Source organism: Poromitra crassiceps (genome assembly GCF_964638095.1).
Source record: "Poromitra crassiceps genome assembly, contig: HAP1_SCAFFOLD_1682, whole genome shotgun sequence".
Classification (NCBI taxonomy): Eukaryota; Metazoa; Chordata; class Actinopteri; order Beryciformes; family Melamphaidae; genus Poromitra; species Poromitra crassiceps.
Window position 1 is genome coordinate 5,001 of NW_028150732.1, and position 20,641 is coordinate 25,641.

Genomic DNA, 20,641 nt, shown 5'->3' on the forward strand with positions numbered 1-20,641 from the left:
AAGGTCTGCATGGATCCTTACCTGCTGGTGGCTGGGGAAGGTCTGCATGGCTCCTTACCTGCTGGTGGCTGTGGAAGGTCTGCATGGATCCTTACCTGCTGGGGGCTGGGGAAGGTCTGCATGGTTCCTTACCTGCTGGGGGCTGGGGAAGGTCTGCATGGTTCCTTACCTGCTGGGGGCTGGGGAAGGTCTGCATGGCTCCTTACCTGCTGGTGGCTGTGGAAGGTCTGCATGGCTCCTTACCTGCTGGTGGCTGTGGAAGGTCTGCATGGCTCCTTACCTGCTGGTGACTGTGGAAGGTCTGCATGGCGTGTCTCCTTACCTGCTGGTGGCTGGGGAAGGTCTGCATGGTTCCTTACCTGCTGGTGGCTGGGGAAGGTCTGCATAGCATGCAGCAGCTTACCTGCTGGTGGGTGGGGAAGGTCTGCATGGCGTGCAGTAGCTGGGTGACAGTGAAGCTGATCAGGGGGACGGGCATGGCCTCTGCCAGGTCCTGAGTGGTCAGGTTGAACACGCACGCCGTGGCCACCAGCTGCACGTGCAGCGAGGCGTGGTGCCTCTGCATCGCGCCCAACACCAGCTACGGGAAAACAGGAGGTCTGAATCAAAATAGGAGACGCATCAGAATCTTTTTCCCCACAGATTTTTCTCCCATCTTCTCCCCAGTTGTACTTGGCCAATTCCCCCTGCTGTCCCGGTCATTGCTCCACCCCCTCTGGGGAGAGCCGCAGAAGAGCACCATGCTTCCTCTGATACAGCCGCTTCTTTTCACCTGACAGCGAGGAGTTTCACCGGCAGGGTGTAGCGCGTGGGAGGATCACAACTTCCCCCCAGTTCCCTCTCCCCCATCAGGCGCTCCGCGGTGGCAGGTGAGTGCTTTTACCTCTACACCTGCCACCCAGACACAGCTGCCACCCAGACACAGCTGCCACCCAGACACACCTGCCACCCAGACACAGCTGCCACCCAGACACACCTGCCACCCGGACACACCTGCCGCCCAGACACAGCTGCCACCCAGACACAGCTTCCACCCAGACACACCTGCCACCCAGACACACCTGCCACCCAGACACACCTGCCACTCAGAAACCCAGAATCGGTGTGTTTAACACATTGACTGCCAGCCGTTTTTTTTTGCTGTAGGTAGCTTCTGCCAAGCCGTTTTTTGAGGATTCTGGCTCATTTTACAAGAGCCGAAGATTCTTTTCTGCTTGGAGTTTGTGAACATACAATATCTCAAAAGTACTAATAGAATGTGTACTTTCTCTGTCTAAAAGAGTTAGTTTGTAGAGTTAGTAGTTATGTAAGCATTAGCAATTGAATACAGCATGGTTTTAGCGTCAGAAAAAATATTCAGAGATAAACGGCTTTTTGTGAAATTCGATAGAACAGTCACTTTAACCATTCATTTTTGGCATCAGTAAGACCTAAACAATAGTTTTGAACAGTAATTTCCTCCATAACAGCAGGAAACTCCCCTCTGCTCAACTCCTCCCTCCGTGGGCGTTCTTCTTGGCTGCAGCGCCGTGTCACAAGCACTTTCCTACCTGTGCAAATGCACTTTCTCATACTCTCGACCTCTCAAATAAATTTCTGAATAGAAATTAAATTACTCTAAATTAGAGCGAAAAAGAAACAAAAAAGAATGGGTTGAAAATCCCATTCTAAAAGCCTTTTATGGCTGTTTCCAATTTGGTGCTATTTTGCAAGGCAAAATCGCCTGCTGCACCACAAGCTTGTCACCAGTCTGACTGCCCCGCTGCCGCTGTGCCTGGCTGTGCCTGTCTGCGTGGCCGCTCCCCGAGGAAGCCCGGCTGGACTCGCCCGCCTCCCGGAGCCCTGGCCGAGAGCTCCGATGAAGCCCCTGCGACTCTGGTCATATTTACGCTGCGTGCCTCAAAGTGTGCTCCATCCGCAATCCACCATGCAAGTTTGCAATCCCGCACCGCCAGCAATCAGCGCGACAACGAAAGCGCCTCCGCCAATCCATTTTCATGAGAATGGAAATGGATCACACTGCTTTTTGCTTGCCTTCCTACTTCCTTGTCGCCACTTAGTGGGTCGGTGGAATGGGTTGTACACGTTGTACACGTCCAATACTTATATAAGAGATGTAAAAGGGTTAGATGCACAACCCACCGTCAAAAAAAAAAAATCGATGCCAACGACGTGTTTACACGTCGCTGGCAGTCAACAGCTGGATTCTGAAAACGTGTTTACACGTCGTTGGCAGTGAACGTGTTAATAATAATGACCCAGCTGTCCCTTGTGAGGAGAGCAGAGCAGAGCGGATGGGACTGTGGTACCTTGAGGATATCTGGTCGGGGTTTGTCTATGTCCATCGTCAGATTGTACAGATGGACAAGAGCCTCTCGTATGAAGCACTCCCTCTCATGGTACCTTCTCAAGGCCTCACACAGCTGGCTCTCAGTAGCCTCTCCAGTCACCTGGACATGCACAGCAGAGCAAGAGATGAGAGACAGGAAGTACAGTACGATACACAGTGCAACAACGACAATATATGAAGCATATGCAACAGAGAAGCTTCTGTCTACTGTATAACCATAACATTCTCTGATATCTTCACATCTCTAATTACATCAGAACAGGAAGCACATATCTTATTGTGTATTGTTGGAATGAAATACATATGAGTGAAACTCTATTATGCTCGATGCCAGGGCTAGATCCTCAGAAATAATGCCACAGATTCTCAGAAATGAAGTTACTGGAATGAAACACAGCCTTGGTTACTTGTAAGTTTTTCCGCGTAGAGAAGACATCACAGGAGCTAACTCCAGTGGCCACCAGGCCCAGGAAGACCAGCCCGCTCCTGGCCTCCACAAACGCACTGACCGCCCCCTCTGTGATCCTCTTACGCCCCGACACGTCGAGAGAAACCAGGGCAGGGAGGAGCTCGGGACTCCCTTCCAGGAGCTGCCGCACTATCTCATCGCCCTCCTTCCCGTTGCCATCGTCCACGGACATCTCTGCCAAGTGGTCGTCCGAAAAGTCCAGATGCCTGAGAGAGCGAAGCTGGCTGACGACAAAGAGCAGCCTGGCGGGCGACATATCCAGCTGCCGCAGCCTGTGTGCGATCAGAGACCTCAGGGTGCTCCTGCACTCCAGGAGCGCCGTGAGGTCCGAGACGGCGCTGCGGGAGATGTCCAGGCTCTCCAGCTGAGGGAGAGAGCAGATGTCCTCCAGGACGGCGTCGCTCAGGTCCGTGTCAGCCAGGTTGAGCGTCCTCAGGCCCTGTAGGGAACTGAAGCCTACGTCCGCCCCGAGAGACTCCCAGTCCAGATGCAGCCCGGCCACAGATAGCCTCTGCAGGGTGGATCTGCACTCCGGGTTGGAGGCCAGGCCCGAGACGATGTGGGCGCCGGTGAGGCCCCCGGGGGCCCAGGAGGCGTCCAGCTCCTGGAGCCGGTGAGGGCAGAGGGCCAGGCGGAAAGCCTCCGCGGACACCGGACAGCAGCGGATGGAGGCTCGGCGCAGGCGGAGCTCTTTGCTGTTTCGGAAAATCCCCACGGTTCTGTCGTTCAGTCGACCTTACAGGAAGAAAACAGAGGGATGTTGTAGAACGAGCAGCTTATAACCTCAGTTTAGCTACCGTATGCAGCATAGACTTTATCTACCTTTTCAGCTTGACAAAATAGTACCCAGCATACTACAGTAGGTAGTAAACTGATCTAAGTGATATCATGATGGGTTTATGATGGATTAATGCTTTTCTGAGCATATAATTGTTTCTTGTTTTGTTGTTTGCCTTAAAGTATGAGTTCACCCAAAAATGAACATTCAGTCATTATCTACTCACCCCCATGCCGATGGGGGGTGAGTAGTTGATGAGTAGTTGGTGAGTAGTTGTAACAACAATAACAACAACAACAGAATAAAAATCTTCACTATAGCAGGCTACAGTATCCACCACCCATGTTTTTGGAGCACATGGCTAGAGTGAAGATGTTGGTTAAAAATACGGTGTAAATGATGTATTTTCAAGTCCACTTGGCATCTCAGGGCTTGTGGAGACTTCGATTACATCAGGTGAGCAGTATGGAGGCATTTCTTTTTCTTTTCCTCTCTCCCTGTTGTTTTTTTATGTTGTAAAGTTGGACCCCAGCCACCTCAATTGTTTAGGAGAATTCTGCAATGGTGTTTTGCTGTGAAACTCCATTAATGTTGTTTTGTGGAGTAAAAAACTTCCATCAGCATGGGGTGAGTAGATCATGACTGAAGTTTCATTTTTGGGTGAACTTTCCTTTAAGATGATCACTGACTGGACTGACTGGTAATAGTTAACCCCCTTCTTTTCATACACCACTACATCACTGGGATCAAGGCAGACTGTAACATGGTTTGACTTTGACTCTGTGCCTTCCTCCAACTTGACACAGAAGGACCGTGGCACTGCTACATGGTAGCCACAGTGGAACCTCAGCATTTGCAGTCTGATGCGTGCTCCTCCTGGCTTACCCCCAGCTGCCATCTTGTGCAGTAGCTGGTCGGCCATCTCCTGCGGGAGGAGCGGGGCGTGGGTAAGGCGCAGGGAGCCGTCTGCTCGCCGGCTGCACAGAGCGTCCAGGCTGCGGCACACCTGAGCCAGGCACAGGTCACACAGGGCCGGGGGGCCGGAGGCATCCTGAAACACACCAACAGGCAGGCAGACGTCATCATGCTAACAGCTACCGGATTACTATGTAAAATAGTGTAGGTGTAAGGAAGTGCAATGGATTTAATTAGGCATGGAAATCTTTAATTACCTAAAGACTATGTAATAGGTTCGATACCCTACCTGTCTACATTCATAGAGTGTGCACTGCAAAAAAGTTATTTAGTCTATTTTAAAGTCCTAAAATCTTAATTTCCTTAAAATATGTGAATAAAATCTGCCAAAGGGGAGTTGAGGATTTCTCTTGTTTCCAATGCAAATCAACTGGTTTCAACATATTTTTTTAGAATAAAGTGTAATTGACTTGATGGTAGTGCAGTGCAGTGACAGGGTGCTGCCTGTTTCTGACTGGTTTCAAAAATAGTGACACTATTTCTAGAAAACTGCTGAAACAAGTGGAACTGCATTACTAATTGGCTGAATTTCCCTCTGGGTACAATCTTTGAAGGCTGAATATGAGACTCACATTTGACTAGTTAGATGATTCCCCCAGAGAGTGTGTGCAGCAACTTCATTAAAGACATTAGAAACCCCCGAATAACTAAACCGTTATTTCTCTTGGCTCCTCCCCAAGGCAAAACAGAGCCACACTGACATAGGATCTGTCAACGCTGCAGTTTAGTCTAATTTTATCCGCAACAGATGAGGCAATGCGCACACGTAAAGCCCGTTTAAATCACCTAATCTAATCCAACTGATCTCTGTAGGGCAAAGTGGACAAAAGCAAGGCCCTTCAGCAAAAGCTATTCTGTGGCTATGAACATTTGTCTTGGCAGACGGGACGAGAGCACGAAAATAACACAGGCAAGGCGACTTTTAGAAGGGGTGGGAGGAACGTGTGTGTCACTCACCATGTTTAGGAAAGTAAACAATCAAAAGAAGGAAGAAAAAACACAAGAAGGCTCGAAATAGAGATAATTAGACTCTCGGGAACATTTTCAACCAAGCGACAGTATTATTATGGACCATACTCCACTTCATTAAGTGATTCATAAAGTTCTATTAAAGTATTCTTCAGCTCTGACGGTTACATGTTGCTGCTGCTGCATGCTGCTCGTCGATTGTGAAGAACTGTCACAGCAAGGTCGCCTCCTATTGGCCAGTTCCTCTGACGTCAGCAACTGCAGGGTTGCTCTTATGACAGCTTGTTGGTTTGTTCTTTATTTTCTCGCCTGAGCGAAAATAAAAACTTTTTTTTGCTGAGCCCTAGCTGTGAAACCACGTAATCAAAACTGCAGAGGTGGCCTCATTCGTGTGACATCACGTAGGTGGGCGGGGCGAGTATCAAACAGGAAGTTGACTCTGCAACATGCAACACATGAGGTGAGGAAAATGACATAAGCTTTAGCTAGTTTTCATCATAAGGTCATAAAATTGTCAAAGCTATCAGCTATATTGCACAAACCTTTGATGGAAACATGAATATGATGTAGGCATATACTGTAACAAAATCAGTAAAAATGTGTTTATATGTTTCTATTTATGGAATTAGGTTGTTTTTTGGAATATGATATAACCTTCTTTCCTCCTGAAATGGACAGGTAACATGCTCAGTATTACAGAAATGTTTCATGTGTTGGGCTATTTCTTTTTATGGCAACAAAGCTTTAATACACAAGGTGGAAATTCAAAAACTGTCCCAATCACCCTTAATTCTACACTGCAATATAACTTAAAGGGGAACTGCACTTAATCTCACATATATCCAACCAGTGATGTCATTTGTGCATGAGTGACATCACTGGTCCACAACTGAACTCAAATCAACTCTCAATAACTGTCAAACTAAATTAATGCCTGCAAAACTGTTTACAGTTGTTCGGATATGTGAGATTAAGTGCAAAAACAAATCAGCATTATTTTTTGGTGGGGTGTTAAGGAAAGGAAGAGGAGGGTAGGTAACTCGTTTAGCCACAAGGAGGCGCTCACAGAGAGAGCTGGAGACTGGCTCAGTCTCTGGCCTGCAGTAAGTTTTTGAACCCCTTACAGATTACTGTAATAAAAGTTGAAAAGTCTTTTATAGTTTAGAGTTTATTTATAGTGAGAAGTGAATGTTTAATGGTGAACAATCCATCTCTAAATCTAATATAGATATATAGTATAAAGTCTGTCACTATCCCTATCAGTCTTCTTTTTGTTATCACCCTTTATTCAATATGAAACATGAAATAAATCCAGATGGAACTCGGTTATACAGCTCGATTCATCTGTTGCTTCCATAAAAAACTACAAAGAATATGTAATAGGGCCATAAAACAATTTAATTTGTCATAATTCCCTACAGCCTCCACTCATTTTCCCTCAAGAGCTGGAACACAATAAGACCAGAGTGGGACTTTTTGAAAATGTATTGCGGTTACAGAAAATTCATTTCCAGGCATGGATTTGGCATGTAATGTCTTTTCTCCGCTTCTTTCAGGAACCTCCTCCTCCTCCCAACACATGTTCTCCTATATATCATTTATTTAGATAGGACGACCTTTACTACTGTATATACAGACGACCACCATGGAGACTCACTCACACATTGTCTCTCTCTCTCATACACGCACGCACACACGCACGCACACTCACTCACTCACTCACTCACTCACTCACTCACACACACACTGTGTGTCTCTCTCACACACACACGCACGCATGCACACACATATTTCGGACACAAACACACTTACAGTAAATGCACGCGTACACACGCACGCACACACACACACACACACACACACACACACACACACACACACACACACACACACTCTCTCTCTCTCTCTCTCTCTCTCTCTCTCTCTCTCTCTCTCTCTCTCACTGGCATACACGCACATCTCTGACTGTCCATGCCTCGAAGCGATTCTGTCCTCCCACTTCCCAGCAGAGAATCCCCAAAGCATCAAAGCCGACAACTTCCTCTATAATCCAAAACATTTAGCCGAGAGGCCGTCTCGTTGCCTGCAAAGACCTCTGCATGTTGTCCTCATAAGCAAATAAACACAGCTGCCAATAGCTGTTGGACGGCCACAAGAGACACCCACACACACGCACATATCCTGGTGGAACAAAACCCAGGGGAAGCGCTCCCCTCCAGAACAGACTTCCTATTATTATCGTTATGAAGCTACTGGATCACTCCGTCATTAGATTAGGGCTGATCCAAAACAGCTTGGTGACGGCCGGGGGAGTGAGAGAGGGAGTGAGAGAGAGAGAGAAAGAGAGAGAGAGAGAGAAATGGTTCACCGTGGTTGCATGAATGAGTGTGTGTGTGTGTGTGTGTGTGAGAGAGAGAGGGAGAGAGAGAGTTTAAGTGTGTGTCATCAACTTCTTCTCAGATTGATGGAACGCTTATACTGTATCTACAAGGCTGAGTGAGGGACAGATGGCCTTAGTTTGCATGGGAGACAAACTAAGCCCAGCAAGACCTTATGTGATTTAAACCCTGACAGCTGAAATTGTGTGTATTGTGTGTGTGTGTGTGTGTGTGTGTGTGTGTGTGTGTGTGTGTGTGGGTGTGGGTGTGGGTGTGTGTGTCTGTGTGTATTGTGTGTGTGTGTGTGTGTGTGTGCGTGCGCGTGCGCGTACGCGTGCGCGTGCGTGTGTGTAGTGTGTGTGATCTAAGTGTCAGTGTCATCGCCACACACTCGCCGACTCCAGGCCAATCACATTGTATCACCTCATTTCTCAACTACTTTTTTGTTTGCATTGCAACCTTATATTAGGAGGAGCCCCAGCTGCCTGAACTGTACACATGACATCAGAGGAGGGAGGCGGGGCCAGCTCTCCTCAAACCTCGCTGAAAATCCCACCATCAGCCTCCCCCAACCAACCCATCCACCCCTCCACCCCCCCCCCTTGTTTGCCCACTGTGTATGGAGGACCACCCTCTCTACTATTCTCTTAGCGGAGCGTGTTTGCTTGTGCCATAGCTGCATGCAGGCCTGCATTCTCAATGAGACCAAAGGCAGAGGAGGGAGAGCGAGAGTGAGGCCAGGAGAATGGAGAGCAGGAGGAAACACAACTGAGAGAGCAAGCTGGACCTCTGACTGTACTGACCCACTGACACAGGTAAGACTTGTTACACTTCTGTTACTGTGTAGTGACTGATATGACATTTCTATTGTTATTCTTTCTGGGAAGGTATTCCAACTGCTGAAGTGTTAACATTTTTCATGATCATCATCATCACTCTAAATAACTCGTTGGAATTCATTGAGCTGTCTGGCAAAATAAAGCTCAAATGCAAAGTTGGGGAATTTTTTCTGAAGCCTTAATTATTTACTACATTCAAGTTGGAATGTCCATTTCAGATTTTTCAGGGAAATTGTAGACTTTAATCATTTCTGTATAATTGTGGAATCACTGTCTTATTTCAGCAATACAATGTCATCAATGTATCTGTTAACATCCATCCTTTCCCTCATGTTTTTGTTCCACTGCATGTGTATTTCTACTGTAAACTGCTTGGTCATCTGCAGCATGTGCAAAGATGTTGGATCATTTCCTCCATTCAGTACACAGATCTAATCAGTGGTTCCATCAGAATAGAGCTTGTGGGCTAATTGGCATTGTTCTGGTGGTCTGCTACTGGCCCAGAGCAGCAGTTTGACTGGATACTGGAGGAGACATCCTGAATTCCCATCTGGTTTTATATGTTGAAATAACATTGTGAACACAAAATGCAGTTACCCAGCATTTCCCAGGGAAGAGGTCTTTAATTCCAAATGAAATATTTTAATTGAGGATCTCTCTAATAATAGCAGACCTCAGTGGTGGCACTTATAGCCAGCGGGGCTGATTGGAAGTGTCCTCATGTTCCTCCCGGCGGCTGAGGGGGAAGCCAGCCACCACAAAGTTTGCTGTCTGGTCGGTTGCAAACGTGTGCATTAATATGAATTAGGTGGCTGTGTCTGGTCAGGCCCGGCTCTGAGCAGGGAGAGAGGGGGTGAAAATACCCTTTTAATAAGTTGTCAAAAAAAAGTCTCCTGCGGCCGACTTGATGAAGACCAGTAGGGTGTTAACGACAGACCGCGTCCCAGCGGTAATAAGGGAATGGGATTGGCGGAGACACACACTGAGAGCTCTGTGTAAACAATGTCACTGGTGGGAGGAGGAGGAGGGGGGGGGGGGGGGGGGGGGTGCTGCCTGTGAGATTCATATTGTGTGGAAGTGGAGCCACGCAGGCCAGCCAATCAATCGCCGAGGCCGAGTTCTGGCGGGTGATGAGCTGTGATTAAGGAGAGAAAGGGAAAACTAGTGCTCTCTGGGTAATAATAATGCCAAGGTGTTGTTGAGCTGTGACACATGGTCTGACTTCTTGAGAATCCCCTTTTTCCTCGACTGTCAGCAACTCGCTCTTTATAATGTTAAGAAGCAAAACATGCTGCAGCTTTGCTGCTCCCACAACATTTTGTTCCCATATGTTGCGTCTAAAAAAGCCGAGCCGGTCGTTTGGAGGAGTTTTAGAAATCGTGCGCTCCAGAACGTCTCTAAGCCAAATGAAGTATTAAAGGAAAGTTAATGTTGGCTCGGGCGCCTTTTCTGTCAATAACTCATTGTGCTTTATGAAAACACAAAAACTTGATATCATCTGTTTTCTTTGAGGCGAGCGTGTTTTTCCCCTTTTGACAATGATAAAAGGCCACGATTGTGCTACAGCAGCAGTTTGGACTTAGGTAATGCTCTGGGATCTGTCCCATTAACTGTGGTCGGGACTCCTCGGTGCAAGCAAACATCAAGAAGAGACCGCAGAGATGATTCAAAGCCCCTGCTGTCTCTGTCTTGCACTCATCTCGTCCTTCTTCTTCTTCTTCCTTGGCATCTGTTAAAGTCCTCAGAGGATTTGTTTGATGACCATCGATGTGAAGTGGGTCATATTGTGCGGCTGTCAAAAGTGTTGGATGAAGGTTATTTAACCTCCTTGGTCATATCCTCCACAGACTGCCTTCTGGTCGGGACTGCCTGGGCCCGAGTGCCAGAATCAGTCGTTGGTTGGCCCGCCATTAGCTCCACTTCCAATGCCAAGCCCAGCTATTGAATGTGGAAGGAGGGATCTTTCACTTAGCGTGCATTTTTGTACGTCACCCGCCTCTGTTCCATTCGTTGTGCTGTCAAAAGCAATAAGATCAAAACACAAGCTTCCCTTCCAAAAATAGACCAGGGAAACCAGGGACTCCTGCTTCTCCTGCAGCTTCTCACACACATCAGACTATTTCATTTACCAAATTCAGATATATCCCATTTACCATTTAAGTTAAAATGAGTCGGTGAAGGCCAGTGATAACCTGCTGCTGACTTCTGCCATTGCGCTCAAGATTGATATCGTCCTCCGCGGAGACATGGGTTCAGTTCCCGGCAGCGGTACTTCTGGCCTGGTCAGACGCTCCTACAGACACAATTGGCCGTGTCTGAGGGTTCGGAAGCTGGTGGGGTATGAGTTCTGGTCGCTACACTAGCGCCTCCTCTGGTCGGTCGGGCGCCTGTTCGGGAAGGGGGGGGGGGGGGGGTAGTGTGCTCGTCCCACGCACTACGTCCTACCAGTGGAACTCCTCGCTGTCAGGTGAAAAGAAGCGGCTGGCGACTGCATAATGTATTGGAGGAAGCATGTGCTAGTCTACAACTCTACACCCAGATCGGCAGAGGGTATAATGGAGCAACGACCGGGACAGCAGGGGGAATTGGCCAAGTACAATTGGGGAGAAAATGGGAGAGAAATCCTGAAAAAAAAGATTGATAATAACCTAATCCTTCTCCTCGTGAAACTATCACAGACCGACAGGGGATGTTTATGCCATTAGAGGAGCAGATTCAGTTTTGTCTGAGGCGGTGGCCAAATGTAAATTCCATTTTCTACAAACTGTTTTCATTGTCCGTTCCATCTTTTGAGAGACGTGATGCTTTGTGACGTCAGTTCTCCACGCAGACCAATGTGGCTTTGCTGAAAGACGGCAGGAGAGATTTGAGGAAGCTGCGGGGGGATTCTACACTAATATGAAAAGCAGATCCTGGCATGTGCACACGCCCGGACACCTGATCCAGACGCGGTGTGGCCCATAACAAGAGACAATCCATGAGGGAATGCACCGAGAATATGAGTCGTGATAACAGATTTGAGCCGGGGGCGGCACTGAGCCATAGAGGAACCATGAGACACAGCTCGCCAAAAGGCCTGCATACTGATGTGTGAGGGTCATGCCTGCTCCTGCCTGCCATAGTCTGCTCGTTTTCACTTCTCATTCGAACCATCATCTGCTCCATAATGAAGCTGGACCCTTGTGTTGAGTCCAGATGAACACCAGCTCTCCTCTGTCATTTCAGCACTTGCTCTTTGAGTGTTTAAGCTTTGCAGGTCTCATGGTTACATTGGACTCTATTGGATTAGAAGAGAAAAGAAAACATCTGTATTCAAGTGCAGACTACCAGTGATGTGTCTAAAAGGAAACTGAACAAAATGTGCAGAGTGACTTATTATAGCAAAAAAGAAAAATGATAACCTCATAGTTGGACCAAGTAAGGTACTGTATAATGGCCCAATTCTCCTCTGTCTTTATTGTAGATCTTTAGCTCGCTTTGGTGGTGAAGAGAGGAAGAATGGAAGCTGGAGTGTGGAGCCTATTTGTCCTGTTTGGTCTGACCCTCTGGAGTAGCGGAGAGGGCCTCGCCAAGGACCACCCCATCCTCTCCCGGGTACGAAGGGCTCCGGCCAACAATGGCGACTCTAAGAAGTGCTCCTACACCTTCCTGGTCCCCGAGCAGAAGATCACAGGTCCCATCTGCGCCGCCCGGGGCTACTCCACCGACAAGGACCGCGTGACGCGGCTGGACGTGGCCTCGGTGCGCGACCTGCTGTCCAAGCAGCGGCGGGAGATGGAGACGCTGAAGCTGGTGGTGGACGTGGACGGCAACATGGTGAACGAGATGAAGCTCCTGCGGAAGGAGAGCAGGAATATGAACTCCAGGGTGACGCAGCTCTACATGCAGCTGCTGCACGAGATCATCCGCAAGAGGGACAACTCCCTGGAGCTGGCACAGCTGGAGACGCGCATCCTCAACGCCACCGCCGAGTCGCTGCGCCTGGCGTCCCGGTACCGGGAGCTGGAGACCCGGTACGCGGCGATGTCCGCGGTGGTGAACAACCAGTCGGTGCTAATCGGAGCCCTGGAGGAGCGCTGTATGCAGGTGTACGGGAACGGCCGCAGGCACGAGCAGCCGCCCTTGGGGCCCCCGCTGGTGCAGGTGGTGCCCGAGAACATTCCTGTCAAGGTGCCACCTTTCACCAATGAGATCCAGAGGGACAACACCCGCGCGTTTGCCCGCGAGAGGGGCTCTCGCTCCGGGCCGTCACCCACAGGCAGCACTACCCTGGAAGTCCAGAAACCTCTTCCAGGAAACTTCAGCACTGAAGGTGAGAGAGGGCAGCAGCCGGTGAGTGAGTGAGTGAGTGAGTGAGTGAGTGAGTGAGTGGGTGAGTGATTGAGTGAGTGAGTGAGTGAGTGAGTGAGTGAGTGAGTGAGTGAGTGAGTGAGTGAGTGAGTGCATGCGTGCGTGCCTATTAGCTGAGTATGAGTATGAAGGTTGGGTGATAAATTTGGACTGGGCTACAATTCTGCTGTCTAAAGCAGCGGTTCCCAACCTTTTCCAAGTCAAGGCCCACTTGAATATCTCAGCCCACATCCGGCCCACAGTACTGAGGCAAAATAATGTGTTCTCAGAGCACCTGTTTATTTTAACAATAAAAGGAGCTGTCCATCAGCACCACCCAGAAGCTAAAAGTGAGGGGCTGTCTGCAATAGACTAATGATATATGTATATATATATATATATATATATATATATATATACACTGTATATATATAATATACTGTATATATATATATATATAATATACTGTATATATATAATATACTGTATATATATAATATACTGTATATATATAATATATATATATATATATATATATATATATATTATATTTATTTATGTATTTATTTATGTATTTATTCATTCATTCATTCATTTGCTCACCCATTCATCATCCATCCACTCATAATCCAAAACAGGTGTGGTAGAACTTAAACCAGTCATGAGTCAGGCTGCCCGTTCTCTAACAAAACAACCCCTGACTTGTGAGTGAGGCTGCAGGTGGGCCTATGGCCTCACTCTCAAAGGTTAAAGATTTGCATATTCAGCTGGAACCAGGTGCCCCGCTCACCAGAAACAACACAGACCACGATGGAAATAAAAATGCTGTAATGTCTCACTGAAGGTGGGGGGACGTAAAGCAAAGGAAGGCTAAAAAGAAAAAGAAGTAGCCAGTGCGATTTTACTCATCAGCTGAAATTCCTGACACATTTAGATTGTCCCTGCCCAAGAATAATAAAGTGTGTAGGATTTCAGTGCAGCTGTGTATGAAAAAGAATCCTTTGCGAGACTTTTCCATTGCATGTGAGACACAGACAAAACCCAGGCTGGCATGATATGTTCCTGCAAACCACAACGTAGAGCCACTCTGCTTTACCTCATAACCCAAAGGTGGGTGGACTATTTCTAAGTCGAGTGGGGATTATTCCCCCACTAAATAAACCCGCTGCCGCACATCTGCTTGTAATTCAAAATCTTTGAATAATGATGACTTTAAAAGAAGGCAGACATACAGCATTTTAAACAGCGGGCGAATGAGATGTCTAATTTGGCTTGTGTGTTTAAATTCTACGGTTTAAATATAGACACAAATCATTCCTTAATGAATTGACGTAATTATTGCCTTTGCTCCTCTGGTGTTACTGGGAGGACACACAGTAAACAAGTGTGCTTTGTAGACCTGCTGCAGTGTGGTTTTATTAGTGTCTGCTTGTTTGATTTCCCTGCCTGCCTCTCTGTTTCTATGCCATGATGCCATCTTCACAACCTGACGCTGCCAGATGGCTTGTTTTCACATAACCATCTGGGAACGAGTCGTTCGGGAAACCGTTTCAAAGGACGGGCACTTTCAAAAAATACCTGGCAGGTGATTGGATGAACCATCCGTCCATCACGTCTATCACGGGCTCGCTCTCGCTGGCGTCGCATCAAAGCCCGCCCGTAGCTGCCTCATAGGATGCTGATTGGTGCAAACCACTGGTGGTTCAGATTCAAACCAATAGATTGGAGCGTGACCAGATGGATTTGTCACATGATCGTGATCTCATGATCTCACATGAATCCAGCTGCCTCGCAAGGTTTATTATCGTCACTCCTCTGACACCAAAATAAGCTAAAACAAAAGTATTTACAAACGTCTTTTCCCCGGGTCTGATGTATTTATCTTCACATCTGTCTTACTGCCCGTCTCTCTCTCTCTGACCATGCTTTCCTTGCAGGTCCGTACCGAGACTGTCTCGATGCTCAGGAGGCCGGCCACGTTACCAGCGGCATGTACCTGATCAAACCGGACGAAGCGGAGCGGCCCATGCAGGTGTGGTGCGAACAGGGCATGGACAACGGGGGCTGGACCGTCATCCAGAGCAGGCGAGACGGATCGGTGAACTTCTTCAGGAACTGGGATAGCTACAAGGTGAGGACGATAACACTTCCACCGCTCGCTCCCCGTCCCATCTCATTTCTCCCCCTCCTCTCCTCTCCTCTCCTCTCCTCTCTGAACGACGTGTAGAACGAACGTGTGGCTCGTCCAGACACAACATCGGTGTCATCACATGACCTTTCCAGAGGAATCATCTGGGGTCCCGGGGCATATTTCTTCGGGTCAGAACCCTCCAGAACCCTCTCACTTACTGTCAAATATAACGCCCTGTCAGCAGCGTCATTTCGTCCGAGGCCATTTGGTTTTGAGATTCCCATTATGAAACGTTAGATGGGCCAGTAAGGAAGGTATGTTCCACAGCTCAATCTGCAGGCATTTCTCTCCAAAACCGCTACTACTCTGCTGCTTTCCTGGATGGATTGCCGGGGTAGTTGACTGGTTGGCTCGCTCCAGGATACCATATAGGCCCGCTCGCTCATCAAGCTTTTTTTTCTCTCTGTGAGGACAAGATGGAGAGTATCAGCATTGGCAGCCTCGGTGATTCAGTGTTCCATGCAGCCTGGCCAGGCTTGTGCATGTTTAACGGCGAGCTAAATTGCTCTCTCTTCAACATTGATTTGCCTCTGCGCTCTCCCACAAAGCCACCACATGTGTACACACACACACACACGCACACACACACACGCACACACACGCACACACATGCACGCACACACACACACACACACACACAGACACACGCACACACACACACAGCACCAGAGAGGAGGCCCCCCGACTGAAACCCTACATCGTTCATCATCTTCTGGCTCGACCAGTTAATCCCACAATCACAAACCACAACCTTCCCTACGACGTGAAGTGTTCTGGGGGCACGCGGCCAGACGTAGATATTGGCCGCGGTTCTTCGCGCGGCGGGCCAGTATCGCCGTTTAGCCGGGGATCCAAGAGATCTGTAGGGGTTTGAGATGATGAACCAGCGGAGCCTCAGCCTGAAGATTGATTCTCATTTTCCAGCATAAATTTCTGCACCACGTCTGTCTGAGGAATTTCGAAGAGCGAGCGGCGTTTCCTTGCCACAGCGCTTATTGCGTCTCTCTTTCAACATCGGCTTTGTAATTTGTCTTAACTACCGTGGTCATCAAAAAAGGCAATTCACAGTTACACTGATACAATCCCATGGCCCCTTCTTCCAATTAGGAGGTTTTAAGTTCCTAAACAACTCTGGTGTTTCTAAACTCCGCAGAATACCACACAACAAACAACTCACAGGACTTCCTGTAATCTTCCTGTAAACCTCCCTTGTAATCTCTTCCGACTCAGAGTGGCTTCGGCAACATAGACGGGGAGTACTGGCTCGGTCTGCAAGGCATCTACAAAATGGGGAGGCAGGGCGACTACAAGCTGCTGGTGGAGATGGAGGACTGGATGGGCAAGAAGGTGTACGCTCAGTACAGCAGCTTCCACCTGGAGCCAGAGAGCGAGGGCTACCGCCTGAGGCTGGGCACCTACCAGGGCAACGCCGGCGACTCGTTCAGCAGCCACAACGGCAAACAGTTCACGACCCTGGACCGCGACAAGGACGCCTTCTCAGGTAGATGATGCTGGTGGTGCTCCTGTGCCAGTGTTGTGGCCTCTTTTGTGTGTCTGTTTTCCCGAGTTTTGAAAAACGTCTCTGTTTTGTGTTGTCTGAAGACCACAATTATTCATCTGCGGTTGCGTGAAATCATTTCTTGTATGAAAGCCATACTGTAGTAGTACTTGGGGTACTTCACAGAGTTGACATCACACATTCTTCTACCCCCCCCCAACACAGGCAACTGTGCCCACTTCCACAAAGGAGGCTGGTGGTACAACGGCTGTGGGCAGGCCAACCTGAACGGTGTGTGGTACAGCGGAGGGGTCTACCGCAGCAAGTTCCAGGACGGGATCTTCTGGGCCGACTACGGCGGAGGCTTCTACTCCATGAAGACCGTCCGCATAATGATCAGGCCCATCGACTGAGGAGATGCTGTGAGCCAGGCTGGTGGAGGAGAGGGCATACTTGGACCTCACTCCCAATTGTAATTACAGTATATGTCAATTAGTAATTGGCTGAATAGAGGGCTCAGTGATCCCAGGACTAAGGTGGACATACTGTAAGTCTACGGAGATGACCAACCCAGCGATTGGAACGGCCTCCTGTAGCAGACATGGACTCTGTATGGACATTATGTTCTTTATATCATACTAGATGAAGAGGTAGACAGAGTTAGGAGATGTTTAAAAGACTATTTAAAAGCCATATGAAGTCGCTCCTTTAACCACCATGTGTGAATATCTATGATAGTCAGTGGGAATTAGAGGAGAACTTCACCGAAGAACAATGCCGATTTCTTTTGCACATGATCTCACACATATCCAAAAACGGTCAACAGTTTTGCAGCCATTCATTTAGTTTGACAGTTATTGAGAGTTTATTTGAGTTAGAGTTGATGCCAGTGATGATGTCATTTGTGCATGAATGACATCACTGGCAACAGCTTTAACTCAAATCAACCCTCAATAACTGTCAAACTGTTTATTTTCCAAGAGGGCAATTTCTAAGTCTCGAGCTATCTTAAAATGTCCCTTTCACCCTCTGTATGGTGAACTGGAGCTCCTTCCCTCTGGACAGAGATACCAAAGGCCAAGTCTAACAGGCTGAAAAATGCATTTATCTTTCCAGGCCATCAAAGTGTTAAATGCCCCTGAGGACTCAGCCGATGAGTTTCCCATGTAACTAGGCTACTGGGGGGCGAATGATGGTTTTAGTGCTGGCCGCACACACGCTGTTTCTGTTTGCCACTTGAAGTATTCGTGTATTTTAGATTATTTTTGAAACTGAGTCTGTGTGCCTATGTTTCTTTGTGTTCTCTGTTTTCACCTGGCTGCACGATCAATTTCCCCTCAGGGACGATAAAGTTGACTTGAACTTGAACTACAGTTTTCGGATATGCGTGAGTGAGAGATCATGTGCAAAATAAATCAAGCGTTGTTTTTCGGTGAACTTCTCCTTTAAGAATAACTGCCTGTGCGGCTTACCAGAGGTTTTCAGATGTGTTGCACAGCAACATAATGTAAGCTATCTGGCCTGATTAAGAAGCAGCAGTGTTTTCCTCATTAGCAGAAAGAGAAACCCAACCCATGTAGAGGAGGTGCCACCTCCTGGAAGAATTCCACTGGTATTGATTTCATTCATAAGCTTTAGTGTCACCGGGTCTAAATGCGGGTCTTTCTACCTCGCCAAGAAAAACATCTGGGGGAAACACTCACACACGCTCTTCGGGCTGTGCTATAGTTGCTAGGAGCTGGAAAAGAGATTATGCAGCCTGGTATGTATGAGTATGTATATGACTGTAGGCCTATCGTATTACCACTCACTAATAAGAGCTAAAATTATCACACCAACCACTTAATGAGTTGGAGAAATGAAGGTGATCTACATGTTTTATGTACAAGACTGTTCATTTGATTGTGCAAAAACAGTGCCGGTTTTATGTCTTCTCCTTATTTCCAATGACCTATTTTACCGTATTTTTTTGGAACTACTTTTTCCTAATGCAGATTGCCAGAAATGTTGGATAATTTATGTGTACAATTAGCTATCATAACAGTCGAAACGGACCAGGCGTCCTGAGGAAATAGTAAACGATCCTATGGAAAAGAGAGAGAGTGAGAGGTCGTCTTCTCTGTATTTATGACAATCATTCTCAAAGTGTGCTGCTTGCGCGGCTGATAAGGTATGGAAATTGCTGTTATATGTTTTTCTCATTTTGCTGATGATTAAATTTCAATGAGTCTTGGGGAAAACAAGCATTGTTGAGGGGAAAAAAAGATGGAATTACGTTTTGTTTTGAGTGGTTTTGGAGCATGAAAAATATGCCGACCAAGCGGGTTGAGAGTTATAGGCATTTGGGACAGACAACGAGAAACACATTGCTGAAAGCCAGACAGGATGGAGAGAAAGAGGGAGAGGGGAAAGGAAAAGAGAGGAGAGGGGAGGGGACGAACTGGGATGGAACTGGTCCAAATTTCCAGCGTTATTTTTTTCCTCCCTCTTCCTTTTAAATACAGAGAAATTTACATTCTTTCCACACAAAAGTGCTTGAACTGTTTTTTTTTTATAAATACGGTATCTTTCATTGAAAAAGTCACAGCTCCCTGTAGTCTGTAATCACCGGTAGGAAGGGAAGGCTCCATCCCAGGGGCGAAGCGAAATCATCCCAGAGGAGGAGAGGGGGCAGGGATGCAAATCCTCCCAGAGGAGGAGAGGGGGCAGGGGTGCAAATCATCCCAGAGGGGGCAGGGGGGCTAACCATCCCAGAGGGGGCAGGGGGGGCTAACCGTCCCAGAGGAGGATAGGGGGCATGGGGGGGCTAACCATCCCAGAGGAGGAGGACAGGGGGGGGGCTAACCATCCCAGAGGAGGAGAGGGGGCAGGGGGGGCTAACCATCCCAGAGGAGGAGAGGGCGCAGGGGTGGGCTAACCATCCCAGAGGGGGCAGGCGGGCTAACCATCCCAGAGGAGAGGGGGCAGGTGGGGGGATGCTGAAGGAGTCGGTCTGCTCTCAAAAACAGCCCTGCATCCCCAGCACACATGAAAAGCCAAACGTCCTTTTGGTCCCGTCCCTGAAAATACTCTCATTGCACGTTTTCTCTTATTGACCGCAATGGCCATCACACCCAAACATCTTCAAAGCAAGAAAACAGCACAAGGATAGCGGTCAGCCCCATTTGGACACTTTAAACACTTATAAAGTAATTATGGACATGTGAAAAACTCCCTAATAAAAAGTGACAATACCATGTTAAAATTAAACCGCTAAGGCAGAAACAGATGACTCCCAAAAACGTCTCTTTTGCATTGCAAAACAGTATTGCACAACAGTCAATAACCGTAGGGTCACTTGAGGGGATATTCTTTCACAAGAACTCCTTTCATCTGCCATGGTGATTTATGCTGTTATCCAAGGCTCTCAATTAGTGCATCGCTCACAGTCATGTTGAGATTAGATGCACTGCGGATTCAAATATTTCCTACTTGTGTGAGAGAGTCATAAACCGAATCCCTGCTCACTCTCCCATAGCGGATTCAGACAGTTCATATGAGTCTTTATGAAAGCAAGGGGTGAAGACACATTCTTTTTCTCCCTCATATTTGCCTTGGTTGGTGAGGTCTATCCTGAATGTGTGTGTGCGGCTGTGTGTGTGTGTGTTTGTGTTTGTGTTTGTGTGCGGCTGTGTGTGTGTGTGTGTGTGTGTGTGTGTGTGTGTGTTTGTGTTTGTGTGCGGCTGTGTGTGTGTGTGTGTGTGTGTGTGTGTGTGTGTGTGTTTGTGTGCGGCTGTGTGTGTGTGTGTGTTTGTGTGCGGCTGTGTGTGCGTGTGTATGCATGTGTACATGTGTCAGTGAGTGTTTGGCTGAAGACGTCTGATGG

The 20,641-nt window shown here is 47.8% G+C and overlaps 2 protein-coding genes across 2 annotated transcripts in view; one reads left to right on the forward strand and one right to left on the reverse strand.

The window, feature by feature from the left end:
* The window catches only part of LOC310771994 (protein zyg-11 homolog), a gene marked incomplete at both ends in the record, with an annotated part of 10,424 nt that extends 2,824 nt beyond the window's left edge, over positions 1-7,600 (reverse strand). The window contains 5 exons of the mRNA XM_083664475.1: positions 404-580; positions 2,310-2,450; positions 2,758-3,554; positions 4,483-4,648; positions 7,508-7,600. Coding sequence (XP_083520601.1) covers positions 404-580; positions 2,310-2,450; positions 2,758-3,554; positions 4,483-4,648; positions 7,508-7,600 — 1,374 coding nt within the window. The remainder of the gene's footprint in view (positions 1-403; positions 581-2,309; positions 2,451-2,757; positions 3,555-4,482; positions 4,649-7,507) is intronic.
* A 994-nt stretch (positions 7,601-8,594) lies between these two features.
* Positions 8,595-19,114, forward strand: LOC310771993 (angiopoietin-related protein 1-like). Its single transcript, XM_083664474.1, has 5 exons — positions 8,595-8,734; positions 12,222-13,070; positions 15,025-15,218; positions 16,509-16,779; positions 17,002-19,114. Exons 2-5 carry the CDS (start codon positions 12,257-12,259, stop codon positions 17,187-17,189), a joined length of 1,467 nt encoding a protein of 488 aa, XP_083520600.1. The 5' UTR covers positions 8,595-8,734; positions 12,222-12,256; the 3' UTR covers positions 17,190-19,114.
* Positions 19,115-20,641: the final 1,527 nt, after the last annotated feature.